We start from the raw sequence: 24690 nt of genomic DNA, 5'->3' as shown, positions 1-24690 counted from the left end.
GGAGGAAGAAGTTTTTTTAAAAATGAAGGAAAAAGGATAATTAAAGAAATAACAGAAGAAAAATCCTCTGAACTATAGAGACATGATTGCTCACAGTTAAAGAACCTAGTTTGTATTACAGGAGAGAAATAACAATATGACAACATGACAACTAACATTTACTAATAAGCACTTGCCACCTGAGAGACACTGCTTTAAATATTAACTCATATAGCCTCATAAAAACTCCATTTATCCCATTATATACATGAGGAAACTGAGGCACAGAGAGGTTAAGTAGTTTGTTCAAGGTATACTCAGCAATTATTATATATGGTAGAGCAGGCATCTATTAATAAAACCAGGCAGTACAACTCCAGAGCCCATGCTCAAATGTACATTCAGAATTCTAAGAATGAAGAGAAAATTCTAAAAATTTTCAAAACAAGAAGAAAAGAAACATAAAGTAGGACTAGAATCAGACTGCTATACTTATCAACAAACAGGGATGCTGCAAGATATTTAAACATAATGACCTCATTTAAAGTCCAGCCAAACTACTAAATTATGATGGAAAAATACTTTTTACAAAGACTCTAATTTTATCATACATATTCTTCGTATGAAAAAGTTACCAAAAAAACAAAAGGGAAAACAAGAAAGATAACACCTGAGAGGAAAGAAACAATGGTAGCTGACTATGAACTAGCAAAGAGAATAAAACAGAAATTAATGGAGAATTCCCTGGACCTTGATTCTTGTAATAGTTCCCTTCAAGTAGAGAAGGTTTAGAGACAAATCACCATATTTTCTTCTCCCTGGGTCCAATCACACCATTTGGTTATATAATTAATACACGCACATAACCATAATTATAATGCTGTAAAACTGGATTAAAGTTTTTAAAATCAACACATACACCAAACACATGACAAAAATTACACACAAAAATGCACAAGAACAATCTGTAATAACTGAGAAATAACATAAAAATGGAAGAAGGGATGAGAAGTGCACTGAGTTCTTCATCAATCACAGCATGGAGGCAACAGCTACTATCTAAAGTTGACAAATCAAGAAACAGAAGTATTGAAAGAAGTATAAATATTTAAAGTTATAAAGGAAACCACTAGAATAACAACTAAAAAAGAAACTGCTAAAAATGAACTAGGAATTGGGGAAGAATTTATATCTTTCATTTAAAATCCTTCTGAGTGAACTAGATTTTTTTTATGATGTGCAGTATTGAAATTTTCAATATGTAATTTAAAAATAAAAATATATTCATTAAAGGACACCTTCAAAAATAGGGGATTGGTTAAACAAATTATAGCACCTCTATTTAACAGAGTGACATGTGACTGTTGTAATGAATGAGCTAGATTCACAGGTATTGGCATGCAGAGTTGATCAAGCTGTTATGTTAAGAGGGCAAAAAGGTATAAAGCAACATGGATTATATGATCCCATTTATGCTAAAGTATATTTATGTTTATGTGTAAAAAGAGGTCTGGAGGGTACAAATTGTTGAGATTGGAAGGCAAGCAAGGGAAAAAGAAAGCTGTTGCTTTTTACTTTCCACTTCTATATCGCTTACATTTTTTATAATGAGCAAGTGTTAGTTCTATAATTAAAAACAATTAAGAACAGTGACATAGTTTAAAAAAACAAAACACACTTTGCCACTAACTAACCATGGACTTGGTTCAGGTGTTACACATAATGCCTATAGAATGTGGTAATTCCACTAGTACAACAACAACACAAAAACCATAAAGGAACTTTCTCAAATTATTCAAACCCAAGTGCAAGGCTCAGTGTACAAATTCTGACAGTACATTACTGTGACCAATTTTCCTCCAGTTAGGGTTTTGTTATGACATGCCCTTAATCCTTACTAGAAATTAATGATATAGGTCATGAGGCTCATATAAAGAAAGGACTACCAACTTTTAAGAGAAATGTTTCGGCCCACACAGGAGCAATAACCTCCACAATGGTAACAATCATGGTGTTCTGGGTCCTCCTCCCTCCATAATTAACCATGATAAAAATCCCTATTCCTTCAAAGCAAGCATGCAACTACAGTATCAAGAACAGATGTTCCACAAAGAAAAAATCATTTAAAAATTGTGAAATCTGACATAACTACCATAGTTAAGAAAATCAAATTGTAATTCCAAACAGATTCCAGTGACAGAAAACTGCAATATTCTTAAATTCCCAATTCAATGCAATGTCCTCCCAGAAATTCAGGGGTGAAGGAAAATATTCCTGCCAAGTAATCATCTTTAGAGGCACAACTACTTGGACAGGGACAGATCTTCACAGTTTAAATTAACAGGCTTAAGAGATAACTAAGTAATGAAAACCCATTAGCAAGATTATTTTAACAATAAACATAAAATAATCTAACTTTAACCCCCAATGACTGAACTGAGTTTACCTAACATCAGGTTAAAGCAGTTTATCATGAAATTTAGGCAACAATGACAAAGTTGGTTTACACATTTTTTCCTGCAATTTTTCTGGTTTAGACATAAATAATATGGTCTCTTTGAAGGTTTGTAGTTTCAATTAATTTGCTTCATATTTGGATTACATGTTGTTTTAGCTCATTTTGTGCTGCTACAAACAGAACATTCAAGATTGGGTAATCTATAATGAACAGAGATTTTATTTCTTGAAGTTCTAGAGGCCGGAAGTCTAAGATGGAGGGGCCAGCATCTGGTGAGGGCCTTGCTGCGTCATCACACGGCCATGGCAGAAGGCAGAAGAGCAAGAGAGTGAAAGCAAGAGAGACAGAGAGAGGGGAAGGGGGCCAGACTCATCCTTTTATCAGGAACCTACTCTGGTGATAACTAACCCACTCCCGCGATACGGCATTAATCCATTACTCAGGGCAGAGCCCTCATGACCTAATCACCTCTTTAAGGTCCCACCTCTTAATGCTGTTGCATTGGGGAGTAAGTTTCCAACACACGAACTTTGAGGGACACGTTCAAACCATAGTATATGTATAATACACTACTTTCACCATACTAAAGAAGATGTGATCTTATGATAAAGAAAATGTTACACATATGGAATGGATCAGATGGGGAAGGGAAAGCTGAATGATGATAGAGAATACTACTTTACACACCACTGGTAAAAAAAAAAAAAAAAAGCAGAGTATAAATGATTACTGAAGAATATGATCTCATTTTACTTCAAGCAGCTTCTGAATCATAGCCATTAAATAAACAGTGCTTCCATAAACATTATTTTCTTCATTACCAATATCACCATAGCCTTGAATATGCGATAATTAAAGCACTCCAGCCTAAAATAATTTCATAAGATAGAGGGTTTTTAATGGATTGTCCTCAACTTGGAGTTCCTTCTTCCTCTGTGGATCTTGTAATACAATCTTGATATATTTACCTTTAAGTGTGATGTAACAATTTCTTTATATGTTTAACATATGTCACTTAGAAATCCCTTCCAATCTGCTATTCTTTAAGACCTGCCATTGGAGCCTTCAAAGTAACTACCTGTAACAGTATAAATTATATAATCCAGACTGTCATTAACCAGCTAGACAAATCAGAGGAAGTCGCCTGACTTCACCACACCTACATTTCCGCAGCATGTAACAGAACAAGATTAAGCTTTCCCTAAGGCTCCCTTCTAGCTTACTTTTCCTCCAGCTTTAAAAGTTTATCGTCTTATCACTTTATACAGCATGGAAGGGAAAAAATTTTCACAGAAACTAAAACAGAATTTTTTTTAAAAAAAAACATTGTTTTCTATATACATATCATTTCTAAATCATTTTCCTCTTATTCTTTAGGGATGCAGTAACTACAAAAACACAGTAATATCAAACTATGAATCAGAGGAATTGGCAAAAGTTCAGATTATGAGCTAAATGGCTCAACAGTGACAGAAAATTAGACAAAGTATGCACCCATCCTGTCACAAGATCTGGCTAATTTCCAAAATTTGGAGGTTGAGGGAGCAAAAAGATCTTTCCTATGATGGTACCACCCTGCAGAGGCAGAAATAACAACTCCCTAATTCTGTTCTACCAGTGCAGAGCTACACAACTCTTTTGATAATGTAGCACTTGGATGGCAAAATGAAGACATTCCAAATACAGTAAGGCCAAAGAAAGGACAAAATGCTAGGGCATAGTGATTTGACTCTTTTTTTAAACCCATGTTCCTCACTCAAAGCACGTTCTTGTTATTTGACAGCTAAAAACATAACCTTCACAATTCAGACTGATGCAGGTTTTGAATTGAAAAGATATACACTTATAAACACCTAAAAGATTTACTTTTACGGTTTTTTTAAGTTTAGTTTGCTACTACAAAGGAAACATGAATGATGACCTGGTTATTTTATATGCCAAAGTTAATGGAAGAGATGAATATAAAGCAAATCTGTAGGTCAGTATGTCCTTTTTTAATAAGTGAATGTATTCTAGTACTATTTGCATTAAGAAGGCCAAAATTTTGACCAAAAAAAAAAAAAGACATTTAAACTGTTTTCTATAATACAGAAAGTATTATGTGTAGTCCCCTTGAACAAGAAACTATATACTTTTTTTAAATATGCATATTTGATTATTTTAACATTTTAGTCATTTCAACAATTTTGTAGTTTTAGTGTGAAATGGATTTTTGATAAATAAAATTTAAAACAACAGGGCAATTCATCAGGAATAATTGAAGATGCTGGTCGTGAAACTGCACCTTTACCTTCCCTCTTTGCTCTACATCACGCCCCGCTGTGGGAGTGGGGTCAGCACTGTCTCAAGCTAGCAACTGTTGAGAGTCACCGCAGCTACAGAGAGCATCTGGCCTGAGGTCATGCCTTCCTGAGGCTGTCTGTATCCAGTGGGAGGGAAGAGAAGGCAGAGGATGAAGGCCCAGCCATTTCAGCCTCAAGGGACACCAAGGTGGAAAATATCTGGGCTTCATCAGGCCAGCACCTCAGTTTGACTTATTCCTCAGCCCAATTCTGCTTCGTCCTATTTCTCTTGGATAGGTGTTACACCCTAGTAACAGCCTGCACCCCTAGCTCTGTCTCACCCTTCTGGAGAAAACAGCCTGTGACAATAGTATAGTGGGACCCGAAAGAAGATGATAATTATTGAAAAGAAGTAAAATGATTAAAACAAGAGACAAGGTGCTAAGAACATACTAGGCCCTCCATAAAACGTCTGTTGATTCAAACACTGTGCAGGAAGAAAAGCAAATGGACGTGGTAATTGTATAGTATCTTGCTGAGAGAAATATTGAGGCGGAGGGTAATAGCTAAAAAAAAGGTAGAATGGAAAATAATTCTAAGACAAATAACCTGACCCCTTATAATTTAAGCTCTTTGAAGTCAAAGATTATGTATTAGCCATCTTAGTATACCCAGGGCCCAATATAGTACCTGGTACATACTAAGAATTCAATAAATGTTTGCTAAAAAGGAAGTCAGTAACAGTAATATTTACATTACTTGCTAACGCTCTTACTGATTTGCCAAACAGTAGGCTTATGCACAGAAAGCTACTGGAATGGAATGAGGGTCTTTGTTTGCACGGTTTTTTTTTTTAAAACAAAAATTTCACTTAATCCAGGTAAACATCTGCTTTAATCTAACAACTAATAGATTTTTAATCCAGATAAGCTGTTTCTAAAAAAATAAATTTTAAAAGCTCTTAAAGACTGATTTTTAAAGTACTCGTTTCGTTTCCTGATTTCTCTCAGTCTTTGAAAAATAACCTTATCTGAAACATTTTTTAAGACACTGAAATTTACGCAGCCATATGAAAAAGTTTTATGAGTTGTATTACCTTTCACTTTAATTTTAAATTAAATGACTTATCTAAATTAGAACAATGAAGTAAATAAATTGTCTCTTAAATGTCTTTCCCTTCTATCTTCCTATTGCGCCTTCTCCCAGTAGGCCTATTAAAGAAGCCCTCTAATTGAGGTCTCTGCTTCTACTGTCACCAATATATGCTGCACAGTGCTCCAGACTATCTTTAAAATTATGACTATTATCATGTTACCCATAGTTTCTTTTAGTGAGAAGAGAAAATCCAAACTCTTTAACTTTGTATAAAAGTTGGCACCAGAAACGGAGAAATCAACCTTTGCAACATTATCTCACACTACTCCCCAGCACAAACCAGACTGAAGGACTCTTTCTTTCCTGTACGCACCAAATATACGCTCCTTTCTAAGTCAATTCTTCCTCTTTCCTACCACCTGATACTGTTGACAGTACCAAGTTATGCTTAAAATGATTATTTGGTAAACCTGTGCATACTTCACCCAATATTGTTTTAGATCTCATTATTTACTTCCTTCCAATACTCTGAGTTAAAAATCAAACTCAAGACTCATTAAAATAAGAAACAGCCTGGGTGTGGTGGCTCACGCCTTTCTTGAGCTCAAGAGTTCAAGACCAGCCTGAGCAAGAGCGAGACCCCATCTCCACTAATAATAATAGAAAAAATTTAGCCTGGCGCAGTGGTGCACGTGCCTCTAGTCCTTGCTGCTCCACAGAGGCTGAGGCAGGAGGATGGCTTGAGTGCAGCAGTTTGAGGTTGCAGTGAACTATTAAGGTAAACTTTTTATTTTGGAAGAATTTTAAATTTACAGCAATTTTGAGAAGATACTACAGAGTGTTCCTACATATTCTTCACCCAATTTCTCCTAATTTTAATGTACTACCTAATCATGACATATTTTTTAAAACTAAGAAATTAACATTGGTAAGTTACTATTAATTAAACTACAGACTTTATTTGTATTTCACCAGTTTTTCTACTGTCCTTTAACTGTTCCAAGATCCAATCCAAGATACCACATTGCATTTAGTCATCACATCTCCTTCGTGTCTCTGATCTCTGACAGTTTCTCAGTTGTCTTCTATGACCTTGACACTTGAGTACTGGTCAGATATTTTGTAGGATGTCTCTCAATGGGATTTTTCTGATGTTTTCTCATAATGGACTGGGGTTTGGGGGAAGAATGCTGCAGAGGTGAAGTGATTTTCTCATTGTATCCTATCAAGAGGTACATAGTATATGATGAGCATCCCTCAAAATCCAAAATCCTCCAAAATCCTAAACTTTCTGAGCACTGATATGACACCCCTAGTGTAAAATTCCTCACCTCACCTCATGTGACAGGTCACAGTCAAAAAGCAGGTGCACAACACACAGTTTATTCAGCATCCCGAGAAAAAAATGAAATTACCTTCAGGCTATGTGTCTAACGTGTGTATGATATACTAATGAATTTCATGTTTAGATTTGGGTACCATTCCCAAAATATCTCATTATATATATGCAAATATTCCAAAATGTGAAAAATTCCAAAATCTAAAACACTTCTAGTCCCAAGCATTTTGGATAAGGGGTGTTCACCCTATATCAACAGACTTACCACCAGTGACATTAACCTTGATCACTAGGTTATGGAAGTGTTTGTCAATTTTCTCCACTGTAAAATCACCATCTTTCCCTTTCCATACTCTGTATTTTGGGAGTGAGTCATTAAATCCAGCTCATACTCATGGCAGATTAGTCTCTACCTCCTAGAGGGGATGTACATAAATTATTTAGAATTCTTCTGAAAGGAAGATTTGTCCCTTCTCCTCCATTAATTCAATCATTCATTTATAAAAGTATGGACTCGTATATTTATTCTATACTTTGAGTTATAATCAAATACAGTTGGTCCTTAAACAACGCAGGGGTTAAGGGAACCAATTCCCCTGTGTAGTCAAAAATCCACATGTAACTTTTGACCTGCTCCGTTTCCAACCTGGGCTGGTTCACCCCTCCTTAGGCAATCTGGTGGTCCATGCTCCCGGGAGGTCACCATACTGATGCCGAACTTAGTGTGGACACCTGATCGGCATAGTGCACTACAGCCCAGAACTCCTGGGCTCAAGCAATCCTCCTGTCTCAGCCTCCTGAGTAGCTGGGACTACAGGCATGCACCCCCGCGTCTGGCTAAAAATCCACATGTAACTTTTGACTCCCCAAAAACTTAACTACTAATAGCCTACTGTTGACCAGAAGCCTTATGAATAATATAAACAGTCAATTCACACATATTGTGTATGTTATATGTACTATATACTGTATTCTTACAATAAAGTAAGCTAGAGGAAAGAAAATGTTATGAAGAAAATCTAAGGAAAAGAAAATATATTTACTATGCATTAATTAGAAGTGGATCATCATAAGGGTCATCCTCACTGTCTTCATGTTGAGTAGACTGAGGAGGAGGAGGAGTAAGAAGAGGTATTGGTCTTGCTATCTTAGGGGTGGCAGAGGTGGTAGAAAATCTGTGCATAAGTGGACCTGCCCAGTTCAAACCTGTGTTGTTCAAGGGTCAGCCATACTATGTTATTAATTTGTTGTTCAAATTGTTCTAGCTTTGGCCACTGGGTTTTCTTTGAGATTAGCTACTATGTCCTTTAGACATGCCCCATTTCTTTCCTTTTTATTTCTTTTTAAAGCACTGTCTTATTTTCTGGCACTACAAGACATTCCAGGCTCATGTTTTTCCCTGCTTCAGCTGCCCCAATCCTAAAACCAGCCATCTATCCAAGGAGCTCTGTTTCCTGTTATTGAAAATTGATATTTAGAAACCAAGATCTGGCACTAGATGTGCTTGTTGCCACCGAGGTGATAAATGCTTCTAGGCCTTCTTAGTGGACAGAGCTAGGAAATAAATAAAACCTAAAAAATAATCTTTGTATTTCCAAGCAGCATCACTAGAGTGCTCTAAATTTAGTGAGGTGTCCATCAGAAATATAGTTAGTCCTAAAAATCAAATTAACAAATTCTTCTTCATTGTTTAAAAAAAAACTTTGGAATAAGGGGAATATTAATCAGGATAGGCTAAACTAGGTGCTATGGTTTGAATTCATCCTCCAAAAGTTCATGTGTTGGAAATTTGGTTGCCAATGCAACTGTTGGGAGGTGACTGGGGGCTCCACTCTCATGAATGGATTAAATGAGTAAAATGTAAGCTAGCTCATTCTTTTATTCTTAACATACATGTATGCTTACTGATAGCATTAGAGAACTGGAAGAAAAACAAAAGCTGCCACATGAACTCCTACCTGCGTCTGCCTCATTGCCCGTTCCACTCGGCGTGTGCTTCCTCTCTCAAGTTTTGTCCGGAGGATCAAAGCTGATGTCTGAATGGCCCAGAACTTTGCTTGTGAAAGCAAACACTGATAAAAGAGAAAGAAAAAAAAAAGACCACAGAAAGAAAGATAAGCTGATGATCACACTCTGAATAGGACAACATTAATTCTTTTGAAAGTATCAGGATACAGCTGAATGCAGACTTGAACATATTCTCAGTGAACGAAGGCAAAAAGTTCTTTTTTCAATTTAAATTACAGAAAATCATTCTAAAACATATGAGAATGCTTTCTGGCCATGGTTAGGGTAGAGAGTCTCCAATTTTACTTAAAATATTTTCCTAGAAGGAGCATCTGGCCCATAATAAAACATTGAATATGCACATACTGAAACCTAACCTCGGAAAAAGCCATGACTGCCATCAATTTAGAGAATGTAGTAGAAACCATTAAATAAATGACCATAAATGTAGTGGTAAATAAAGTGAAAGTATTGGGTAAGTAAAAACAGGGACAAAATGTATTATGATAAATAGGGACTGCTTGGTATAATGAACACAATTTAAACCCTCTTTGATGATGACTTAGAACCCAATATTGTCTCTGGGTGATCACTCACAACAATAACTTTCAGTAAAGATCAAGCCAAAGAAAAGGAAAAGACCTAATCATTTGTCTTGAAGTTCACACCATCAATCCTTTGCTTGTTTCTAAAAGTGAGGTGTGGAAAACATCCAGTTACAGTGCAATTAATCATTCAAAAACCTAGCTACTCATTAGAAGCACCTGGGAAGCTTTTGGTTTTTTTAGTGGGTTGTTTTATTTTGTTTTGTTTTTTAAAGTACACCAGATCTCTGAGAGCAGGATCTGGGCATCAGTGTTTTTTAAAATATTCCCCAGGTAATTCTCAAATGTAACTAACTTTAAGAATCATTAGGCTAAAATAACATAAGTATTCATCTTTGGTCAAACTCATTCATAACTCCTAATTCTCATTAAAGGTTAGCAAGAAGCCCTTCATCCTACAACTCCTTACAGTACCATGCCCAGTTCACTTCACTCATTTGTATTACCTGCCTGGCCACTATAGGCATTTGAATTTTTAAGCTCTAATCTCGACCAACCACTTTACAATTAAGAGGAAAATGAAGCTCCAACAGGTTATAACACTTGCTCAATGTCACACCTTCATTAACAGCAAAAGCTGGTACTAGGTCTCCTGAGCCCCAGAACATTGCTATATTATTTTATAACACTTTCTCCAAATGAACTTGTCCTCATTTAAATGCCAAATGAAGACATGATTACCTCCTGGAAGTAGAAGATACTCCCCACAAACATTAGAAAGTAAAATAATGTAAAAAGAGGAATCAACCAAGAGCCTTGGAGATAGTGGAAGAAGAGGAATAAGCAAAAATATACAAATAAGGGAAGAGGAGAATCAAAAGAATAGAATTTTACTGAAGTTTGTTTATTAATTCACTTGAGCACCTACTCTCTATAAGACAGTGTGCACTAGGCCCTAGGGACAGAGTAGCAAACAAAACAGACAAGGTCCCTGCCCTCATAGAATGTATATTCTAATGCAATGTCTATTAGGTAATCTTATTCTTCCATAACTAACTTCGCAAATTAAGAGTGTTTTTATCTTCTTGAAATATAGTTTACAACGTTAATGTATAACACTATCTTGTTAGTATTCATTAACTTAAATCTACAAAAAGAATGAATTTACCAACATAAATAGGTACATTTGGCATTTATAAAGGTATGATGATGAAATAGAAGACGTTAAAAAAAACTAATTCTTTAAAATGTGCAACACGATTTGGCAGAAGATTTTATTATAAAATGTGACCTCAAGAATTTTCAGAGTAAAGGACTTTTCTCATTATGTAAATCTGTAAAACTGATTCTACTACCTGTGATGGGTGGTATCACCTGCCTTCTTTTTCTTTTCACCTTATTAAAGGGATTATCATCTGTATGACAACAGGATGGAAGAGCACTGAGGCAACATCCCTGTAAAACAGTGGGAAAAGTCTCCCAAGTCAGCCAAAGATTGATTGGAATCCCAGCTTCACCAGCGACGTGATTAGGTTATGTGGCTGTAGGAAGTTATTTGATCTCCCTGGGTGTCTCACTATCTCCTCTATAAAACTGGAATAACAATTCCTATCTCTCACAGAGTTGTGAGCATTAAATAAGTATGATAGGTAAAGCTTCACAAAGCCTATCAGAGTACCTGCTGAAGAGAAGCACATCTGGCCCCCTCCCAGACCTCTCCTCCTATAAAGCCTTCTCTCACACCTACAGAAATCATCCTCCAGAGTGGGCATGGGTGATAGAGCTCACCTCCCAACCTCACTGATCACTTTGCCAACAATAACAGTACGGTGCATGGACCAGCTCATACCACAGGCTTATGAGAGTTAAAGCCCAGCTTTAAGAAGGTTGTCCATAGCTGGGCATGGTGGTGCACACCTGTAATCCCAGCTACTCGGGAGGCTGAGGTGTGAGGATCATGCGAGTTTAGGAGTTTGAGAACAGTGTAGGAACATAGTGAGACCTCACCTTGGTAGGGGAAAAAAGGAAGAAGAAGGTTGTCCCCGAAGGTTTGCACACCAAGTGGATGAAATATTTTACCAGAAAAATGACGAAGTCAGACTCTTTTCTGGTTTTCTACACTGGCATAAGAACAAGTTTGCCTGAAACTTTTATGTGAGGGTCAAGCAAAATATTCTTACTAAACACTGAAAATAAGATGCAATCTCACAGACATTTGAAAAGCTTTAAAGAAGGAAAGGGCTGGTTAACGGTATCACTGAAAATTGTAAATTATCTTTTATCTATTTGGCTGGGAGATATAAGGACTTGAGAAAGTCTTTCTGAATGGAGGTAACTGCAGACAGGCTATATTTAATACAGTTTATAAAACACTGCTGTCCATGGGGTAAGACTGTATCACAATATAGGACATTAGGTAAAGAAAAAGAAAACTAAACAGGAGATATATTGGCTTATTAAGAAAATTATATTTTAAAACAATGTCAGTCTAATAGTTCAGCAACCAAATCCAATGGAGAGAACACCAATCTAACCTACCTGAGCGGCAGGCCAACCCCAGCTGGTGGGAACTCAAGCCATAATCTACACACAGGTATGGATAGAGTTGATTCGGAATCCTCATTGTGCCCCCAATAGGGGGTTACTGCTCTTAATCCCACTCAATTGAGAACCTGAGGAGTGATTACCCCACTACCTACACAGCTGGCTCTGTCTTATACTTCAGGTCTCAAATGCCACTTTGTCAAAAAGCCTTCCAGACCACCTTATCTAAGTGACTCCATCTCTACCCAGTGATTCTCTATCACTGCATCCAGTTTGGTGCCTTCAGGGCAGAAGCCTCAGATACTTGGTTTCACCAGTGTTTTACATACTGCCTGGCATACTGCAGGTACTCAAGAAAGGGATTTATTAATAAAAAGGGACAGAGAAAGGGACTTTTCCTTTGTCCTCTTTCACATAACAGCAGAGATGTACAAAGGCAGTTTTCTGAAACAGACATGGAAATTAACATTGGTGCTTAAGAAAATCACCTGATAGGTTGTTTTTTCTAGCATTTCCTAGACAAAATTCCTAGATAGAATGGTACTCTTCCAAGGACACAACATTGTAAGTAATAATTAGCTATCATGAAATAATAGTTTTATTACTATAATCCAAGTCATCTGCGGCTTACATAGGCTTTCGTGAGGCAGCTCAGAAACTTAAACACTACTTAAAATATTTTTTTAAGACAATGTGCTCTGAGTGCCAAATAAAATAACCTTATAAGCTTTTTGAAAATAAGATTTTTCCTAAATTGTAACACACAACATATTTTTAAGTAGGAGGAATGGTGAAGTGAAAAAACACATTAAAAAGAACTGGATTCTAGTCTAGGTTCTCCACCAATTAGCTGCATAACCCTTGGGAAAGTATTCACCATTTTTGGACCTCATTTTCCTCATCTATATCATGATGGGATTCAATATGATGGTCTCTAAGGTTGCTTTCAGCAATAAAAATTTTGTTTTAATAAAATTCCATTTGCTTTACAGCAAATAAAAATATAGTAAGTTTCCAACATAATTTGTTATGATGCTTTGTGAAAATCTACAAAGTAAGAGCAATTCTTTCCTAAACTAGCTTGAGTTCCTCTACCTTCCCAGCCATTATCTATGTGCCCTTGAATAAGTGGGTTAAACTGTCTGGGACTAAAATGTCTTATACACACACACACACACACACACACACACACACACACACACACACACACAACCTAGACTAAAAGATGACCAAAGCTATTCCATCGACCTCCAAAATTCTGTAATAATGAAGGGGAAATAATGTCATAAATTCCTGAGTTCATCTTTGTTGAATTTTGGTTATTTTATATTTTAAATTAAGTTGAATGCAATTATTGCAGACTTCATATTCACCGAAATATCTCACAAACACATTTCTTTACTGTTTAGTAAAAGCATAAGAGAGATGTACTTGAGAACAGCTAAGCTGCTCAGGTGCCAAAAACAGGTAAAGATAAAGGAAGATGTTGACATACCAAATTGTGACACATCAAATCAGGAGTGGTGCAGAGTCTTACATATAAGAGGTTTAATAAGCACACAGAGTTTCAACTTTGATAATAAAAGTCAATGAGTGGCAAATACATAGTACCTAAATACAAGCTGATATAATTTTCTATTACCATAGAATTCTAGCTACCTGTTATTTCTGCAAGCAGAAAACAAAATACATCAGAGACTAACAGAGACTATGCTCTGTGTTCTGTGGAAGATACTTTATAGTATCTTTGTATGAAAAAAGGAAACCTGGGCATCAAAAAACTACCCAAAAAATTAAACATAGAATTACTAGGTGATTCAGCAAGTCGATTTCTGAGTGACGCTCAAAAGAATCAAAACCAGGGAATCAAACAGATATTTGCACACCAATGTTCATAGCAGCATTATTCACAATAGCCAAAAGGCAAAAACAACCCAAATGTTAAGAAATGGATTAAAAAATGTGGTATATATACAACAGAATATCATTCAGCTTTAAAAAGGAATGAAAAACTCTGATACACACTACAACACAGATGAACCCTGAAGACATCATGCGGACTGAAGTAAGTCCAGCGCAACATAACAAGTATTTTATGATTCCATTTGAATAAGGTACCTAGAATAGTCAAACTCAGAGAGACAGAAAGTAGAATGGTGGTCACCAGTAAAGGTAGGGGAGAATGGGAGTTACTGTTTAATAGGCACAAAGTTGGTAAACCAGCTCACCCATGAAAACATATTGGTCGTCAGTTATCTCAAAGTCTAATACGCCTAATACTAGCTAGCTATGTGTGCTGGCAAACAGCAGTTGTGCACACAAGAATAAGCCCTTTTTTTTTTTATCTTACATAAATATTCAAATTTATTAGAATTTTTCCCAAGTGACAGAAATGCAAATGATGTCCCAACATGACTGAATCATGTCATTGTAGACTTCAGGGTATCTGGCAGCTCCATCCTCATATTTGGTGAAATGTTCAGAGAGCATTAATTTGAAAATAACTGGCTGTACATTATTAAAGCATGTTTATCTCTGTTGTACAAGAGAATGTGTTACAACCACAATTGCTACATTTATGTTTCTTTGTTAAGATAAACAAAAACATACCAAATCACCTGTAATTTGATGCTTCTGTGCTTTGTACAAGAAATTGTCACTTTTTTCATATAGAAATATACAGAGCATCTTGTATCTTGATGCTTTCTAGCACTGATAGGCTCAAAGAAATAAGTCAGATTCTTCCAAGGAATGCACTAATATAGCTGGTAAGTTTGGAGCACCATAGTTTATCTTCACCTACACTGTACAGAAGATGTATTCAAACATTTAAATGAACTTAATACATCTATACAAGAAACTGGAATGAATTTTTTAAACTATTAGTAGTTAAGTTTTGGGGGAGTCAACAGTTATACTTGGATTTGACTGTGCAGGGGAGTTAGTGCCCTTAACCTCTGAGTTGTTCAAGGGTCAACTATATTCCATTATAGTTTTAATTTGCATTTCTCTAATGACTAATAAAGTTGAGTACCCTTTTTATATGTTAATGATCATTGTAATGCCTCTATATTAAGTCCCTATATAAATTCTTTGCCCATTTTTTTTCTATTGGGTGTTCGGAATTTTTGTTAATTTGATAGTTATTCTTTTTATTTTCTGGATACGTCATCTTTTTGTTGGAGGAGGGTGACATATTACTTACTTATTTTTATTTAATAAACAATTACACAACACATTCTTTGTGCTGGCCAGGCACTGGTCTAAGTGCTTTACAAATATTAATGGTATCTTTTGATAAAAGGAAGTGCTTAATATTAATACAGTCCAGTTTATCATTTTTTGTTTTATAGTTAGAGCTTTATTGTCCTATTTGATGTCCTACGGTTTCAAAGATGTTCTCCTAAAAGCTTTATAGTTTTGCTTTTCACTTTTAGATGGTCAATCTATCTGGAACTAATTTTTGTACATAGTATGATATAGGGGTTAAGATATCTGTTTTCCATATGGATACATAAATTATCTGGTACTATTTTGAAACGCCTACCCTTTCACCACCATACTGCAATACTACCTTTGTCATAAGTCAGATGAACCATATATGTATGAATCTGGTTGGTTTGTATTTCCTTGTGTCAAAATGTCTTAATTTAGTGTTTCTCAAACTTCAAAGTGCATAAAAATAACCTAGAGAAGCTTGTTAAAACAGAGACCTTGGCCCCAACTCCAGAAGTTCTGATTCAATAAGGTTTGGGGTAGAGCCAGAGAAACTCCATTTCTAACAAGGTCCCAAGTGGAAGCTGATGTTGTTGGTCCAAGGACCACAATTTGATAAGCACTGTCTCAATTAGTATAGTTTTAAAATAGGTCTTGCTATCTGGCAATGTAAGTCCTCCAGCTCTGTTCTTCTTCAAGACTGCCAAGCTATTCCTAGCCCTCTGCATTTCCATATGAATGTCAGCTTTAATTCCACAAAAAACAAATACAAGAGAAATGACAACAACAAAAACAAAAACCAAAATAATCAAACTGCTGGAGTTTTGTTAACGACTGCATTAATTATGTTGGTTAATTTGGAGAGACATGAAATTTTAAAACATTGAGTTCTCCATGAACAAGGCATATCCCTCCATTTATTTAGGTGCTCACTGATTTCTCTTATGTTTTATAGATTTTAGTATAGACATCTTATAAATATTTGGATAGATTTATTCCTAGGAATTTGGTATTTTTGACACTATATTACAAATGTTATTTTTTCTTTTTAACTTTTTAAAATTAAAGAATCAATCCACTCCAGCAATTGTTGATGAGGAATGTAAGAAGATATTTTGAGAACACTCCTTAAAGGTTAAGAGAGACTGCTCTGCAAGCCTTGGTAGGAGCTTATCATTTTAAGATATACCACCTGAGCTGACACTCAGCCTCATACCAACATCTGAGGAAACTCAGTTAACTGCTCGAAATGAAGAAGTCAGTAAATACCACTTAAATTCATACTAAAAAGTAAATTTTCATATTACGACAAGCTATATGTATACATATAAAGAAACATTACTTTATTCAGCTAACAATATCCCACTATAGACAACATTTCCCTCACGCCCCAGAAAAGCAACAGGAGTGTTGTTTCTATTAAAAATAAATTTCCTTTTCATTCTCAACACTGCACGTTTCAAATAATCTTCTTCCAAAGGTCACTAGGATCCCTTTATATAACAGACAACAGTCTACTCCTTTAAGCATGAAGGAACTTTCAGATAGCAGCTTTTTCCATATATAAATCAAAGCCAGCTCAGAGGTCTCCTTATACGTAATTACTTGGCTACACTAAAGCCAAATCGGATGATGCCCACCCAGGTCAGGCTGACCTTGCAAAGCAAGGAACAAAGAAATACCATAAAAAGCAGAACTAATATTCCCCCCTTTTAACGATCTACTTAAAAGAGAATTCATTTTTAAAATCAGCACCAAATAACAATAAACTTAAAATTCCAAGTTTCATCTGTAAATTATTCGCAGTGGAAATGGAACAGTAGTCCAAATTCCCTGTCCTTGCTCTGTAGACCATTTAAAACCTGTCTCAAATCTACTTTTCCTAAGTCTCTATTACCTAAACAAGTCCTCCAGCACAGCTAAAGACACCCTAGTACAGCTTACACTCTCTCATCTCCTGGCCTTCGCTTATGCTATATCACTCCATCTAAACCCCATCTGTCTTTCAAGGTCGGACTCAAATCCTCCCTTAGTGAACAAGGCCTTCTTTGACTGCTTGGTCCTAAATATTGTCTTCCTTTCTTAGCAACTAGGGGATTTATTTATCTATTTCTCCCACAATATCTAGTAGCATGCATGGCAAATCTTGAGATTCTGGATCTTCTGCTATTAAGCTTTTAAAACTCTTTTCTCTGCTATGCAAATTTTCATATAGAAAGCAAAGACACCAGAGATATCAATTTCTTGGTCATTTGGCTGCCTCAAAACAGAAAAACCTTCCACATTTTGGAGATGCAAGATGCACCTTTCACACTATCATGTAAAGCAGACCAACTTAAAACATATGCATTATTTTCAAACCGAATTTTTCATTTCTTAACACCATGTTAATTCATAATGTCAAAACGTCTAAGAGCTTTGGCTTCAATGATGGCCAAAAACAGAAGCATAAAGCCATGAGTTTGAAAGAGATTCCTTGATATCAAATATATCAACCATCTCAGCTGTAAATCGTGTATATTTCTCCTATCTGGGAACTTCAAGCCCCACTAAGGGGCTTCTTAAGGAGTTTACCTATTCAGCAGCTAGTAGGTCTCTCAGAGTACCTTGTCCACCATATTGCCAAAAATGGAAGTCTCTGATCTCTGGTCCATTAGTCTCCCTTCTTTTGTTTTAATCTATGTCTTTAGGTTTATTTATTAACTCCTCCCTATTTCTTATGCTACTAAAGATAATAGCACAATACCCCCAAAGAAAGGTACTGCCAAAAGCCGAGAGGTCCCTGGAAAATATCTGACTTAGCAGGGATTACAGTTCTGAGGCAAGACTCAAGGTTGAAACCTGGATAGAGACACAAGCAGACTGACAAGTTCAGTAGTGGTTTGAGCATGTCCCAGAGAGCCTGCTTGTATCTTCAACCCAAAATAAGATTGGTTGTTTAGCCATGAGGACTTTGCTCATTTTCTGTAGTGTTTTAAATAGAGGTGGTTTTCCTTTAATTTTTAAATTTCAGATATTTTCAGATTTATTTTCTCCTTCAGAAAAGTTAAGAGAATAATACAAAGAATTCCTATACATTAAGTCTTCACTTAACTTAGTGGATATGTTCTTGCAAACTGCGAGTTTGGGCAAAATGAGGTATAACAAAACCCATTTTTTTTCTCATCAATGTTGAAATGAAACGATGTTAATCAAGAGCCAGTTGTATGTCATTTCGCTTAAAGTTGCAGTTTCCAAGAACCTACTGACTCCAACATTAAGTGAGGACTTACTACACATATCTTTCACACAAATTCCCCAAATGCTAATGTTTTGCCACACAACCAATAGTTCAATTTTCAGGCCAGATATATTAATAGATTCTACTAAACATGGCATTTGCAGATTTAAAATAACTGAATTCTACTAATTAGCTATTTTCATATCCATTAACACAAGAAATTGCTTGAAATCACGTATTAATATCTCACATGATTTCAGTAAATGTCAATTACATATGCTATTTGATATAAAAGCGTCCTGCCTTAAGAACTGTTAAGGTGCTACATTCATCCCGGCTATCTTTCTGTTTGCTGTTTCTGTTAACTCTCAATCATGAGAAGGGAAAAATTCAATACAACAAATATTTTTTCCAACATCAACAACCTGTGTTAAATGCAAAGGGCCAAAAGTACTCCTGCCTTGAGCTCTAAACAGTATATTATTCCACTTAAATCTGGGGTTTCTTTTGAATGCAGGTTTCCAAAATATTTGGGGAAAATCAACCTGATTTTACTTCAAAAAAAGCAGTAAACTTCAAGTGAATGAGAATACTGAGCAATTTCACATTGGGAATTTTATCTCCTACATTCTTTCCACTTATTACATTGGCTAGGTTGAGTATTTTGTGTTGTAATTCTGAAACGGATGACAAAGACTAATCGATACTGAAACACAAATCTATATTGATGAACTAATCTTAAATATTATAGCTCTAAATAACACGCACATATTCTTCCCTTTAGGGAAGTATATGATAGATAAATAAAATAAATCCTTAGTGTAGACTGTGATGTTTTGACAAACGTATACACTTAAATAACCACTGCCAAATCAAGTTATAGAAATTTCCCATCGGCCCAAAAAGTTCTCTTGCACCACTATGTGAGATCAATCTATGATCTACTTTCTGTCGTTATGATTTAGTTTTGCCATTCTAGAATTTCAATTAAATGGAATCATACAGTCTAGCTACTTTAACTTAAAATAATGTTTGAGATTCATCCATGCTGTTGTATTTATCAGTACTTTATTCCTTTTTATTGATAAGTATTATTTAATTAGATGTATATACCATAGTTTATCATTCACTTGTTGATGGACATTTGGGTTGTTCTCAGTTTTAAGCAATTATGGATAAAACAGCCATAAACACCTGGTAAGTCTTTGTGAGGAAATACACTTTCATTTCTCATAGGGATATACCTAGAGCAACTGATGATTAACTTTATGAGAAAATGTCAAACTGTGTTCCAAAATGGCTGTACATTACCACCAGCAATGTATGAGAGTTCCAACTATTCCACAAGATGTTTTAAGTCTTTTGAGTGATGTATAATGATACCTTGTACTCTGAATTCACATTTCCCTGATAGATAATGTTATTACCCATCTTTCATGCTCTCATTCACCATTCAGATATCTTTGCTGGAGTATCTGTTAAAATCGTCTGTCCATAATTAATTGGTTAATTTATCCTATTATTACTGAGTTGGAAGGGGTCTTTCATTCTAAACACAAGTCCTTTGTGAGATATATGCACTGTAAATATTTTCTCCCAGTCTGTGGCTTGTCTTTTCATTTTCCTAATGTTGTCTTTTGTTTTTTGAGACAGGGTCTTGCTTTGCTGCCTGGGCTAGAGTACAGTGGTGTCATCATAGCTCACCAAAAGCTCAAACTTCTGGACTCAAGCAATCCTCCTGCCTTAGCCTCCCGAGTAGCTGGGACTACGGGTGTGTACCACCATGCCCAGCTAATTTTTGTTTTCTATTTTTTGTAGAGATAGGGTCTTACTGTGTTACTCAGGGTGGTCTTGAACTCCTGGCCTCGAGCAATCCTCCACCTTGACCTCCTAAAGTGCTGGGATTGTAGGTATGAACCACCACACCTGCTGCTATCTGAGTCTTTATATTTAAAATACATCTCTCGTAGGGAGCATATAGTTGCATCCTGCTTTTTATTTCCATTATAATAATCTTGGACTTTTATTTGGAGTGTTTATCCATTATCATTTAATACAACTATTCGTATGTTTGGATTTAGATATACCATTTTGCCAGTTATCTTTTGTTCTATTGTACTGCCTTTCCTGCCCTCTTTTTAGATCATTTGAATATATTTTAGTTTGTCATTTTAATTTCTCACTGGACTTTGAGTTAGATGCGTTTGCATTTAAGTAGTTGCTTCAGAATAACAATATCTTTAATTTTTCACAATCTACTTAGAAGTAATAGTGTAATCCTTCACATAAATGTAGAAACCTTGCAATCTAACAGGTCCACTTATCTACCATTTCTGTGTAGTTTAGAAAATAATAGATAATTTTATAATGTGATTTAAACAGAAATATGTATTTTAATGACACACTAAGGAAAATGAGGCTTTTCTATATTACCATTTCAGGTGCTCTGTATTTCTCAGCATCTGAGTTTCCATATTATTTTGGAATTATTTTGCTTCACCCTGAAGAATTTCTTTTAGCACTTTTTATAGTGCAGGTCTGCTGACAAGAAATTCTCTTTATTTTATCTGAAAATGATTTCATTAGCCATAAATCTTTAAACATATTTTTACTAAATACAGAGCTCTGGGTTTGTCACATTTTTAACACTTTAAAATGATGTTCCATTGCCTTCTGCCCTTCATAGTTCCTGATGAGAAGCTGAGGACCTTTCTCTACAATTCCTCTTTTGATCATTACAAACGTTTTTCCTTTATGTCACTAAGTATAGTTATAGGAGCCATTTTTTAAAATCCTTGTCTGTGATTTCCAACATCTAGGTCATCTTAAAGTCAGTTTCCATTGACTGTCTTTTCTCTTGTGAATGGTTCACATTTTCTTCATTCTTCATTTGTTGAGCAATTTTGTATCCTATACATTGTGAATGTTATATTGTGCAGGCCATGAATTTGGTTATATTGATCCATAGTGTTGGGTTTTTTTATTTTAACGCACAACTTGCTTTGACTAAACCTGCACACACAGTATCTTGGGTGGCTGCTCAAATCTCATCTAAATTCCTTTATCCTTAACTGAGCTGTTTGGAATATGCCCTATATGTGCACAGTTCAAGGGTGAGCCAGAGACTGGACAAAGTTTGTATTATACAAAGAATGTAAGAATCCTCATTTGTGGGGATTATTTGTGGGGACCTCACTCTCTCCTTCATAAGATGCTCTCCCTCACATTCCAACAGCCATGGTAACCCCAACCTGGATCCTTAAAAAAAACTGTTGACTTGCTATCAAAGTTTTAGTTACCCTGCATGTAACACTCTGACACCTAGTCACAGGATGAAAACAATGAAAATAAGAAAATCACCCAATGTCATTCCCTTTTTACAAGCAAAAAAAAATCTTCTCCACAATCTTTCTGCCTTTGGCCATTCCCCAGTATCACCAAGCAGTTGGGATTTTTTTATTTTTTGTACTTTATCTACAGTTGGTAATTTTTATCTGCAGAAGGATGATTCTAATCAAAGCTTACTTGGCCATTACAGAAGCAGAAGTCCTTCAAATGAATTTCAGAATCAGTATGTCAATTTCTGCAAAGGAAAAAAAAGCCTACTGGGATTCTGATTGCTACTGGATTTAATTTAAAGCTTAATTGTGGGAGAAGCGTCAATTCAACAGTATTGAGCCTTCCAACCATGAATATAGTAAATCTCTCCATTTATTTAGATCTTCTCAGCATTCACTATCATTTTCAGTGCACAGGTCTTTCACTTCAGTTGTATTTATCATTAAATATTTGATTTATTTTAATCTATTATAAATGGTTTTAAAATTTCTTTCCCAATTATTGCCAGTGTATGTAAATATAATCAAAATTTTTTATGTTAACCTTGTATTCTCAGACCTTGCTTGTTAGTTCTAGTAGCTTTCATATTGATACTTTGAGGTTTGTTATAATGTCGTCTATGCATGAAAACAGTTTACATCTTCCTTTCCAATCTGCATACCATTTATAACTTCTTGTCTATGGCACTAGCTGGGATTTCTAGTTCAATGAGCATAGAGAAAGTAGCCAATTTTGCCTTTTTCCTGAGCTGGGGAGGGGGGGAATTACTTTTCACCAATAACGATTTTAGCTATAGATTTTTTTCATAGATGTACTTTATCAGGTTGATAGTCCCTTCTATTCCTAGTTTACTAAGAGTTTTTATAAAGAAAAGGTGTTGAATTTTGTCAAAGGCTTTCCTGTTTCTATTAAAATAATCATTTGGTTTTTCTCCTTTATTATATTAATAAAGTGAATTGCATTGTTTCACATTAAGTCAATTCTGTATTCCTGAGATAAATGCTTTTTGGTCATGCCATTATCCTTTTTATACATTGATATTTCATATATTTTGTCCAGTTTTGTAGTTACTGACAATGGGAATTCAAGTCCAGTATCAGTTCTTCCAACATGGCTGGAAGGGAAATTCACAAATAAGCATTAACTTCAATACATGTTTAACTGTGGGGGGGGAAAAAAGGGATCAATCCCCAGGTCAGTTCTGATTTGAAAGAGAGCTACTAGTGGAAAAGACAGAGCAGAGAAATTATGCAGCACAGTTTCCAATGAAAAGGTGAAGGTCCTTGCGATTGTTACTCCCTCTTATTTAATGTGTCATATTTTTCTGTTTGCTATCAAGATATTCTCTTTATGTTTTACTTTCATCAGATTGACTATGACATGTGTAGGCATGGTTTTGTTTTATTTTGCTTATGTCTTGATGTGCTTGTTCCTCTACTCTGTGAAGTACTCCTGAAGTAATTAACTCTAGTAACATAAACTATCAGAAGTACCATTAACTCATAGTTATATTGCCTATCTTAATAAATTAAAATTAGGAAATGAGTATTCCCTAGAAGAAAAATCAGTGATCATTTTAATCTGTAAAGATGATTAGCAAACTATGTTATGCTCATAGATAAGTACTTATTAAATAGCTTTAAAATCAATAGCAGAAAAAGAAAATATTAATACATACAATATAATATATAACTTCCAAAGGTCTTTTTCCTTCTTTCATTTACAGAGACCTTAGAGGCTTCAGGCAGAGAGTCAGAAGGCAAGCTGCCAGTACCAATTCACACTTAAGCCTTTTGCCAATGAAAACTGAAACACCTGTATGAATTAACAAAATTGTTCCCATTTTCAACAATGAAAGGAAATTAAAAACATTACTGAATGTCACTGACTTGGCTCATCTGAAAGAAAGTAATGTAGATAACACAGCTAATTTTAAATTATCAAGCCGATACAACATAAATGGCTCTCTAAAACAATATGGGTTATTTTTACTATGACTCAGTCAGTTTTCCTGAAACATGTAGATATAATATCTCAGAAATAGCAACACATAATGACAACCTTAAACAAATAAAGCTATTTCTCTGAGGACAAGTTTCTGAATTTGCTGAATTAAAATGTTTTCCCAAGATATCTCACATATATTTCAACATGCTGTACCAACATGAAAACAGTGGCAAATATTTCTGCAAAAAAGAGATTTCACCATCATTTTAGTAAACTTTAGGACAGTTCATCAAAACTGAACAAAATTCAGAACCAATAAGCCATTCATTTGTTTATTCAACAAATATTTACCAAACACCAAATAATCATGGTCCCTATCTCTCCAAGTACTTACATGTTTCTGGTAGGAGTATTAAGACTTCTATTGCACTTGCTTTCCCATCAAAAGAGAAAGACACCTCATAGCCTACTAGTTCACAATTCCAGTCTCAGGCCACCAAGCTTCTGCCAGAGCAGGCAAATGGATGCTAAGCAAGAAAGACTATGCTGTTTCTTTCCTCTCTATGTCCAATGTTTCCACATCTATGGCCAATTCCAAAAAGATCCTATCCATTTAGGCTGCTTGAAAATAGGAATGTTCTCCTCTAAACTAGTGACCAGATGGCCTGGCTCATCACTGAATGTTATACCAGTCTCTACCTACTCCAGAGTACTTTCAT

General features: G+C 35.5%; 1 protein-coding gene across 1 annotated transcript in view; it reads right to left on the bottom strand.

Moving 5' to 3' along the window:
* Positions 1-24690, bottom strand: part of TTC27 (tetratricopeptide repeat domain 27) — a 163146-nt gene that overhangs the window by 94609 nt on the left and 43847 nt on the right. Inside the window, 1 exon segment of the mRNA XM_012652517.1 lies at positions 9112-9225. Within this exon segment, the coding sequence (XP_012507971.1) occupies positions 9112-9225 (114 nt within the window).

This window comes from Propithecus coquereli, unplaced genomic scaffold (genome assembly GCF_000956105.1).
Source record: "Propithecus coquereli isolate 6110/MARCELLA unplaced genomic scaffold, Pcoq_1.0 Scaffold39, whole genome shotgun sequence".
Taxonomy (NCBI): domain Eukaryota; kingdom Metazoa; phylum Chordata; class Mammalia; order Primates; family Indriidae; genus Propithecus; species Propithecus coquereli.
Note: the sequence above shows the minus strand (reverse complement) of the source record. Positions and strands in the feature narration are given on the sequence as shown.